Raw genomic sequence first — 11060 nt, 5'->3', positions numbered from 1 at the left:
GGGGTACATCTCAGTGACGGGGACCTTTTGGCTCAAACACTTAAAACTGAGGATTCAGCTTTATTTATTCTTCATGTTAAATTAATCAGCAAGTATTTGAAGCCAACTACATGCCTTAACTGATACTAACATTTCAGCTTAGAGAGTTTATGTGCAACACATGAATCTATAATAACTGAAAAGTCCTTTTTTTCCTTTCTTGACGTTCAGATATATTGATTTCATCAGACTGAACAAAAATAACCAATAAATGTGGCAGTAATTCTTTCAACATCCTAAGTCATTATGACAATCATTTATTTATCCTCTCACAGGGACAGTTACTTTTTTAAAAAAAAAGCTCTTTAGAAAGAGATATTTACATAGTTCATAACATTAGGAGCTTTCAGTTGTATCTCCTTACTGATTGAATTTGCTTCTCTGTGAATTCACCATTGGTATCAACAAGGGAGATATCCTAGACCTCCATTTAAGTTGATGCTGCATGTCCCTAACCCTCCTAAATTTACTCTAGTAATTCTTTTCTAATCAGTTTTCGACGTTTTGAAAATTTGAAGGTTTCACTTTTAAAGTATTATGAACAGATATAAAAACCTACTGAGCCTCAAAACTTATCTAGAGGCAACATAAAGGAAACAAACATAACCCACAGCCCATTTGGAAGTTTGCAACAGAGAAAATCTGCATTCTAGACCCTCGACAGTCGTTTCTTGAGGGGTTACCAACTTTAGCTTCTTAGGCAAATGTGCTTATTTTGAGAGAAAACTACTCTTAAAAATAAATGTTCTCCACTGTGTCTTTTTGTAGCCAGATACCTGGGACAATTCTATTCACCCAGATTGACAAAGATTCCTTATGCATACTTCAGAAACACCTAAGTCTAAATATAAAATGGCTTTTCAGTGAAAAGTCAGAGGTATTAGCATCACTAATTTCATTATACTCTCGGGATCCCTTTCTCATCCCTTAGAGCTTTGAGGAGATGTACAGATACGAATTCATCTGTTAAAAACAAAAACGGTACTACCAGGAACACGTGTGGAGTTTTAATGTGAATGCTGGAGTAAATGTCTTCAGGAAAGCAGATTATGCAATAGCTTCATAAAGGAATTAAGAGCTCCTAGAGAGTTCTTTCACACAGTATGCTTTATATGATGTCATTCTTACGCTTAATCGATAGAACTGAAAGGGTAATAGGGTTATATATAAAGTTAGGATGGCTACAGAAAGGAATCACAGAGATCCGGTAGCATACCTTTGTAAACTGTGCTTCAAAGGATAACACTACTTAGAACTTAAAGACCAATTCTTCACAAGGGCACTGGAAGTATATACAAATTTAGGAGACAAAGTTGTATCTAGGCAAATTTTAAAGGTTACCACCCATTACTTCATTCATTTTTGAATGGGAAGTGACTCTTAGTTTGTAGACAAACATTCTGATTTATACATGAAGGGAAGCAAGAACCCGAGACAGGACAGAGAGAAAAAAATCAGTTAATATGTTTACACCTGTGGACTGGGTAATGACTGCAAACGTCAGTGAACGGCAGGAACATGGGGTCCATGAGAAGCGGAGAGGATGAGGGAGGGAAAAGTTGGGGTCCGGTAGGAGAAAGAAGACAAAGACTGTTGTATTTCTAATGAAGACATTCAAATTTTAAAGCGAACTCAAAATCAGTACTTCGTAAGAGTCAGATAAAACGTACTGCTGCTTATATGTGGGTTTCAAGAACTACATATAAACAAACACTATATAAACAAACACTACTGTATAAACAAACACTATAGATACAGATTTCACTATATTTAAAACTCAGTACTTGGTAAGGCCCTTACAATATCCTTTACACTGCAAACTATATAAAGGAAAATTTTAACTGCATAAATGAGTTTAACGTATCTACGCTGTAAAACAAAATGGAGTAAACTTAAACATTTATCACTCTCTTGACTGTAAGACACTGTACCAAGCTGGGCCGAGAGAAAATAAGAACACACAGGGAACGCCCAATAGCTATTTCAAGCAAAAAGTAGATAGATACATTACCACATATTCCCTTTGTATACATTACTTAGTATTTATGACTTATGAAATCTTTGTAGTGTTGGTATGTAAACTTTAAGAAGTGAAGTCACGGACTTTAAAGAGTGTTTTCTACATTCAATACAACTTATTTTAGAACCAACAAATTATGTCAGAAGATTATCTAAGTGTCACAAACAAGCAACACGTATATACTGCAATTTTATTTCAATCGCACAAACGAAGTTAGCATGTAGGAAATTTAAATGAAACAGTACGGTAAAAATAGCAGAGAACCAAAAACTCTAATAAGGAAGTACACCTAAAGCATGAGAATTCAACATTCATTAGTGTTTCATCTTCAGTTTTGATTGACACTTGATGCTTGCAAATTTTGAAACGAACTTTGAGATCATGATGACTATTCTGAAGAGATTTCAGCACCAGCACTAAGATTTGTACATTCAGTTGGTTTGCAATTGACTTGTTAGCCATTTACATAGTGTATAGTACAGATTTGTCACAGGTCAGATCACAGTGTTGAAGGAAAGAAGTACCTTCCTGTAATTAGAAAGGATCCCCTAAACTGCACTCAGCTTAAGACATCCAATGTACAAGAGCACGAAAACCATCATAATATTGTGGCTCCAGGGAACATAGTTTTGATAAGGAAAATAACCTAAGCTTCTGTTTCCCATTGTAATTACTGAAATCTCTAACAATGACAAAACTGTCACATAGGACAGCAAATGTATACAGGAATTCAATCAAACGTCTTGGAAAGAACACATTTAGCAATCTGGGATAATGCAGAACGACAGGAAATAAAACGTGATTCAACACTGGTTCTTTTTGTCATTTTACACAGACATCATATTAATATTAGACCAAGGCACAAAACGTTTAGTGCATAAACCAGTTTCTTTTTTAAGATCTAGCATTTTTACCGTAGTCTTTTATCTTACTTTGGACCACTTGTACCCAGTACTCTATCCTACTATAGACTGTTTAACTTAATCAACAAAATCAAAAGTGATTTCTGACCAGATTTATGGGGGACATAAACATGGTATCATCAAAGTGTTTGCATAACCAAAAGTACAATAGTAAAGATGAAAATGCCTCCTATTTCTTTTAGAAAGTAGTACTTCATAAGCTTGCTGCATCTGTAATGTCTTCACTATTGGATGACAATGAAGAGTTGATAGAAAAAAAGAACTGTATACTTGAATTATGATAGCTCATCCATCACAGATCTAAAAATGAAGTTTCTACGGAAACAGGAACTATTTTAACAAGGGAAAAACATTCCCTCATTCAAACCTCTTTGAAGTGGTAATGGCTGCAAACGTGCAGCGCTTACAAGACTATGCTATCAACAAGTTCTGTCTTATGAACTTAGATTAAGAAAATCTAGAAAGCAGACGAAAGTGGATTATTCAAAATTTTAGTAAAACTACTGATAATCAAAGGTTTCAAAGCAAATATGGCACATAATAACTCAAGCATAAATCAAGATGGAGAGCCTGGAGAACTGTGATTTCCTAAAATTTCAAAAAATTCTATCATTGCAACATACAGGATTTCTCCCCTATTGTAATCTTAGAAGTTTCAAAGAAAAGGGAGTGGATAACATACACACACGTGAGTGCCCACACAAACACGCACGCACGCACACACATGGTGGTAAGTAGAGTATCTAGTTCCTTCTTTCCACCACCTAAGTCTCACTTTATTTATTAAAAGAAAATTATGCAGGAACCCCCTTGTTGTTTTCCCTTTATCTAATGATTTCTGTGACCTTAATTTGCTGCCGTCATTGTTACTTTTCTAGTATTTCAACATAACAAGGTTCAAAAGCAGCTTTGTAGTCAGGAATGTGTACCTGAACACCTGTATAACTGCAGGGCGCCTAGGTAATAACAGCCAAATTCAGGGATGGAACTTTTGAGTTCCACACTAAGATGTAATTCATGTGAAGCTCAGAATCATGTTTCAGACCACTGAACTTACTCAAGTGAAAATACAAATAGCTGAAGACATGATGTAAAAGATTAAGTACTTGGTGCTGTTAACATATTTACGAATTAAAGTCACAAAATATTCCTCATAATTATTCATGCAGATAACTGAGAACAAAGATAGTGCAGAAATTAACTTTAAATAAAAAATTATTCCTTCCCTTCCTCCCGCTCCCCTATACTCTACAAAATGTTTTCCCTGGGACTAGGCCTTGAAAAGGCCACTACATATTAGTTTGACATGCATTACTGTCTGCAATTTAAAAAGCTAATTTTGTGGTGGTTGTAATTACATTATAAAAATGTCCACGTGCATAAATCTAAAAAAGGTTGAAAACCTACAGTGAATCTACAATATACTGTTTTACATTTGACCACTGGCTTGTGTTATGTAGGAGTCACAGATTTGGTAAAGCATTGTAACAATTTAGGAAGGCATCTAAATCTTTAAATTCTGGACAAATTTTATGTTTGAATCTACAAAATTGCATGAAGGCTAAACTCGAGAGACTTCCTATCATTCTAAAATTCCTCACTCCGAACAAATCATTTTTAGGACACTTTCTTATAAATATCACCCTTTGAAAGCACATACAATTCCATTTGTTCCACATTTTATGATCTTAACCTACATAGGGCTGAACTCAATTATTCATGGAATATCAAATATGATAGGAAGACAAACCTGAGAGAAACATTTACAATACAATAGCATAACTTGCTAAATTCCTCATCACCATTCTCTGAAAAAAAATTCTCAAGCCTTTCTCCTCTTTATTTTAGCAATGGATTGTGGAAAACGTGCGATTTTTCTCTTGACATGAAAGTATTTCAATGCATGGTGATCTTGCCTGACGGATTCAGTATTTTCTGCATAACTGATACAGGAACTCCTATATGACTCTCCTCCATCCCGTTGTAAAGGTCAGAGAAAAGCAGAAAACCGTGAGGGAAACAGCTTATCGCCAGAGTAGTAATGTCTGAAGGCTTTCAAAGTATGTTGGTTTTTCCCTCCTTCCGACTGTTTGTCTCCATTTTCTTCTTACAGCTCACAAGATGTAAGGGTTTTGTTGTTGTTAACACAGCTGTTCTTTGTAGGTTTTTTTTTCTTTTCCTTTCTCCAGATTAAAGTCCTGTCTCTCCTTAGTTTGATTCTCTAGGCAGTATTTGACTTGCTCAGTTCCTGCCTGATTGCTGGGTAGGAAAAGGAAAAATATTAAAAGTAAATATAATGATAAGGTAAAGTAAATGGGTGATTCATTCTTAAGAAATGTTAACGATTGTATTCAAACTCACAGTAATAAAAAGACATACTGATCTTGCACCTTTCATTGCAGAAATCTTTGTTTTCTTATTTTTACGAAGACCACACTGATTTCCATATATTTATATATTCTCTCCATTTTGTACACAAAACGAAAACACCGATTTTTGGGGCTTAAAACAAGAGGTCAGTGGGGTGGGATGGATGAACGGAAGTAACCTAGAGAAAGACTTCTTCACCTAGTTTTCCATCTAATACTACTCAACACTGGAAACTTAGGAATCTTGCTTACCCCTATTCTTACAAATAATTTCCATTATATGAAGGAGACAGAGCTCCTCCCTGACTCCTAAACCAAGTAAAGGGCAGGATAATATGGAAAAGTAATTGTTTTATGCCCTCAAGCAATAAACTGGGTATTTCTTTATTTGCATTTTCTTTAAAATGGCTATTCTTGAACACTACTCTAAAGGGTAGCAAATTTGTTTAGACACTCACCATCAATGAGCTCTTCTTTTAGCTTAGTTAATTCTTTTCTCATTTCATCTAAAATGTCCTAAAATATTAAGAGAAAAACATCAGAAATACAGAAAAAAAAACTGTTAAAAAGATTCTTGCTCACATAAAATTTTAAGAATGTAGGAAATATTATGTATGTTTCTCGTTTCCAGAGTCACAATTTATGTCGTAGAAGATTAACCTTGGTAAATTTTGTTTTAATGGCCTTTGCTTCCCAATCTTTGCTTATTCTAGCTTAGCAAAATATGAAGCAGAATGTTTTCTAAAACTAAAATAATTACTTGGTCGTCCAGTGAAAGGTATGATTCAGATAATTTCTAGAAAACGTAATGGCTCTGCTTTTAATCTAGTCTTCTGGGAGCTGTCTAAGAGGTAATAATACATAAAGAAGTTTCAAGGAAGAAGACGTGTGAACTGGACAACCAGCGCTTGGCCAATCTGTCACCTGGTCTGAAGTACGGGGACTCCTTACTTCAGGAGTCACCAGAGCTGCCAAACTAAGTTTCAAGGAATCTAGGATTCCCCTGCAGGGCCCTCAGGGGTTGCCCTAATAGGTGGGGAAGGAAGAGGATCGGACCCCGCTGGACATGCACAGTCCAAGAAGCAGGGACCAGCCACACATAGCTACTGAGCACTTGAAACGTGGCTAGTCTGAAGCGAGGTGCATTGTAAATGTAAAACAGACACCAGATTTCAAAGATTTAGTATGAGGCAAGTAATGTACAATAACTCATTAGTAATTTAAAAATACTGATTATATATTGAAAGATTATTTTGGCTATATTAGGTTAAATAAAATATATTAAAGTGAATACCACCTGTTTCTCTGTATGTAATGTGGCTACTACAAATTTAAAGTACTATGTGGCCCGTGTTATGTTCCTAGTTAAGAGTGATGCTCTGGACCCTCCTTCCTATATGAAAACTGATCCATCTTTACATATTTTGCAAAATCAATATTTATAAAGTTCAATTTGAAATAATGGATACCCCCTAGTTAAAAAATGAAGACTGTGTAATATGAAAGCTAAAAGGGCTAATAAGGTGACACAATTTCTTTTTTTGCGGTATGCGGGCCTCTCACTGCTGTGGCCTCTCCTGTTGTGGAGCACAGGCTCCGGACGCGCAGGCTCAGCAGCCATGGCTCACGGGCCCAGCCGCTCTGCGGCATGTGGGATCTTCCCGGACCGGGGCACGAACCCGTGTTCCCTGCATTGGCAGGCGGACTCCCAACCACTGCGCCACCAGGGAAGCCCAAGGTGACAAAATTTAATGGATGAAAAATAGCTATCCTTTGGAAGGATTAATTTCAAGTTATTTGACTTTAATACTGCACACACCTCAGGTAACATTAAATTGCTCTGTGTTTAAGGTTCATTTTTAAAAAAAGCTTTTCACGCTTAAAATAAGGTTGAAAACTATCAATTAGTTTAATTCCTTCATTTTCCAATGAGGAAACCGAGGCACAGAAGTTATTATATGGACTAACAGATAGCCTTTTTCAAATTAACTTATTTAACTTAACTTTAACTGATTTAACTTAAAATCAGTCCTAAAATCAAATCTATCCTCTCTTCTAGTCCCCTACTTCAGATTGCCAAGAACTTACCATATTTTAAATGTGTGCAAGTGCTCCATTTTAAAACGTTTTTCAAGAAAAGAAAGCCATGTTTAACACACAGGAAACAAGGGCTTGATTATCAATGATCACATGCTTTTCAAATTACATAACTCAACTGAACTGTTCAAACAGCTTTGCAGTATAAAAATTAGGTTGATCTGAAATTGTTAGTATTTGTCTCTTTAATTCCTATTTAACTTTGAACTCATTATTGCAACATTATTGGTCTCTTTTTAAGCCCCACTCAAACTTTGTTGGCATTTTAAAAAATGAGTGATAGAATGGGGAAAGCGAACTCCGAATAAAGACTGGGTTCTTTTTTTTTTTTTTTAATAATTTAAGTGTGTTAGTTTCTGCTTTATAACAAAGTGAATCAGTTATACATATACATATGTTCCCATATCTCCTCCCTCCCTCCCACCCTCCCTATTCCACCCCTCTAGGTGGTCACAAACCACCGAGCTGATCTCCCTGTGCTATGCGGCTGCTTCCCACTAGCTATCTACCTGACGTTTGGTAGTGTATATATGTCCATGCCACTCTCTCACTTTGTCCCAGCTTACCCTTCCCCCTGCCCATATCCTCAAGTCCATTTCTCTAGTAGGTCTGAGTCTTTAGACTGGGTTCTGATCCTGACTGTGGGACTGAGTAAATTTAACTTCTCTGAACCTCAGATGTGCACAACTTGAGTACAAACACTGTGTTATCTGACTACTGTGAGAATTAGGGGACAATGTCGTGCGAATAACCTAGCAAATGCGTGGCACTGAAGTCCGCCAGACACTCAATAAAAGCCTGCTGCAGTGATCTGTGCGACCGTTATTTTCAGAGGCTACCCTGAAGTGCAGGGTAAGAAGACAAAAATTAAAATTTTCACTACAGGCACATCTGTACTCAGGTCTGCAAAACTGAGAGTTGTTTTACTAAGATGTCCTGCCTTCCATTTCAAATCTTTTAAACACCACCATGTAAAAAAAAAATTATTTACCTCTTCTAGAAATAAGATAGTTCAAGGTTCCAAAATCACCTATTACTCCTTCCATTTTTTTTTCTGTGTATACAGGTATTAAATATAATGCATATGTATCCAAAATACGAACAATATCTTTTTCCTTTTTATAAAATCGACATAACTGTTCATACTGTTTGGTTACCTGTCTGTTTCACCTAATGTGGGCAAGTGTTCACAATTCATTGTTCAATATTCTCACTTATGGTTCCTTAATAGCTGCAGAGCCCTCCTCCACACTGTATAGTTACGTACTTCTATCCTATTTTCTTAGCATAAATTCTTCAAAGTGAAATTGCCGGGTTCAAAGGTAAATCATTTATTTTTAAGGCTTTTGGTTTGTCTTCCCAAACCGCTTCCTAGAAAGCAGAAGTATGTGAGGTGAGAGTGCCCATTTTCCTCACATTCTTGCCAAAACCAGACTTGGTGGGTCCATTTCGGCTAATGATAAGTGAAAAGTGCAAGCCCATTTTTTATTTAAGCAATTGTACACCATTCACTTACATTTAAAGTTTATAATATAGCATTAAACCATTGCCCCTACCCTCCACCACTGTTGGCACTTTATGCAAACTTATGAACCAAAACATGAGGATTTGAAAAAAATAACATAGTACTAATGCCACTGTTTAACTTGCATAAAAAAATATCTAACTCTACATTCTTTTTTTTTTTTAACTCTACATTCTTTTCAAACACGTTCGCAACCTGTCAAACATATGCACGTGGGATATTTTTTTAAAAAGAACAAGTGCAAATAAGGGGAAGCTGCCACTGGTCGCCCACCTGCTTCAGCCTGTCATAATCCAGTCCCTCCGTCTGGACTCCGTTGGCACTGGGCTGTGACGAGGGTGCAGATTTTGGTCTGTACAGATGAAATTTTCAGGACAGGTAAATAACGCTTAGGATATTTAATGAGTTCATTAGTAATTGCAAACTTACCAACCCAACACCAGATTAAAGTACATTTAAACATGAGTTAAAAAGTTAATTGTTCTAATAGTTGCAGAACTGATAAGAACATATGAAAGTATTTCTCACTTTTCTCAGTATTATCAGTTATTTGTAAAGAAATCAGAAAAAGGTGATAAGATGAGAAGACTTCTCCAGTAGAGGACGACACTCTTTGGGCACGAGGAGGGTGACTGGGTAACATGTGGCATGGTGATCAGGACAGACGGGAGGCCAGCCGCAACGTCCCAGCCCAAGTAAAACAATCATGTTTTCTCCTTTTGAAACTGTACGTTATCTACTAAATATCTGGCAAACCAATGAACAGGAAATTATAAAGACTTGAATATTTCACTCTATATAAATCAATTTACAAGTTCTATGCAGGGGGAAAAAATACTTAATGAGTATGATTTCTTTGTATGTGTTTTATTCCGTTTTAAGCATCAAAACAAATAAGGATATTGGAAAAATGATCATTAAATTAAAAGTATATTCATGTGGCTATTTCCCAATGAAGTTTTTATGAAGACATCATCTGAATTGTCATCTAACTACTTCCATAAACTTATTTTATTTTTTTAAAAGGAAAAGGGAGGGGAATGCCACATAGAAGCAGATGGTCAATTACTATTGCACTTTCAGAAGTTTAGCTTCTGTTAAAAATTTTACATGAAGAAATAAGTCTTAAGTATTAGGTATATTTTTATCAAGTCAGTCAGCCATGGCTCCCTCTCCAGTTCTGGCAATGAGAGAAAATACTAAGTGGAAAATCTAGAATTTTAATTAGATGGTCCTTTATTTTCAGGTTTAGTATATACTAAGTGGCCACTCTTTAAGGGTCACAAATCAATGCAAATGAAAACCATTAGTCAGGTCATATATTTCCAACTTTGCAGAGTACCAATGTTAGAAATTTGCACCAAGATTCAATGGGTATAATAACTTTTTCAAACTTATAATTGTTATAAGGCATATTTATACTTCAAACCCATAGGCACTGTTTGTGAAGATAAAATATTGAGTTAATCTGCTTTAACATCAAACATATGACAACTTAAAAGATTGCTGTAAAGGAAGACAACCAATTTTATTACATATCTGCTGCTATGTTTACATGAACAAGAAAAATAATAACTTTCAGAAAACCTCATTCAAGAGGCACTGAGCTAGGCCCTGGGTTGGATAAGAAGATTTATATGACATACTTCCTTCCCTCTTGAGACAATACACCTTTTTCACTTTGCTGAGACTACTTAATTCTACAGTCAATTAAGACGTATTGAGACCCACAGTGTGCAAGTCACAGTGCTCTGGAGAGCCTGGTCTATACAGTAAATATTCATAAAGGTTGACATACTGTGCATTTCATTTACCCATAGTGTCCATCCTGCTCTCCAGAAGTAAATTATTATTTATTCTGCTTTTCTTTTACATTTCACATTTAACTGGTACAAACTAGCTAACTGTTTTCTCCTAAACTTATACCGGGCTGGCCAAAGAGTTTGTTCGAGTTTTTCCGTCAGGTTTTTTTGTAAGATGTTACAGACTATCCCTGAAATTCATGTGAATAACTACGGTCTGCTACTTAACCAGGCAGTATGTTATGAATATATCCATATTTAATAAACAATGCAAAATTATTGTTA

The 11060-nt window shown here is 35.9% G+C and overlaps 1 protein-coding gene across 12 annotated transcripts in view; it reads right to left on the bottom strand.

The window, feature by feature from the left end:
* Positions 1-201: 201 nt before the first annotated feature.
* Positions 202-11060, bottom strand: part of ENAH (ENAH actin regulator) — a 157723-nt gene continuing 146864 nt past the window's right edge. For 5 of the 12 annotated variants that reach the window (XM_059997628.1, XM_059997647.1, XM_059997655.2 and 2 more), the window contains 3 exons: positions 9247-9325; positions 5810-5867; positions 207-5241 (listed from right to left, as the gene is read on the bottom strand). In XM_059997628.1, coding sequence (XP_059853611.1) covers positions 5204-5241; positions 5810-5867; positions 9247-9325 — 175 coding nt within the window. In that variant the 3' untranslated portion in view covers positions 207-5203. Of the gene's footprint in view, positions 5242-5809; positions 5868-9246; positions 9326-11060 lie in introns of all 12 variants that reach the window. The other 7 variants (XM_059997586.1, XM_059997605.1, XM_059997596.1 and 4 more) reach the window with 4 other exon arrangements.

The sequence above is a fragment of the Delphinus delphis genome, chromosome 1 (assembly GCF_949987515.2).
Source record: "Delphinus delphis chromosome 1, mDelDel1.2, whole genome shotgun sequence".
In the NCBI taxonomy this organism is placed as follows: Eukaryota; Metazoa; Chordata; class Mammalia; order Artiodactyla; family Delphinidae; genus Delphinus; species Delphinus delphis.
Note: the sequence above shows the minus strand (reverse complement) of the source record. Positions and strands in the feature narration are given on the sequence as shown.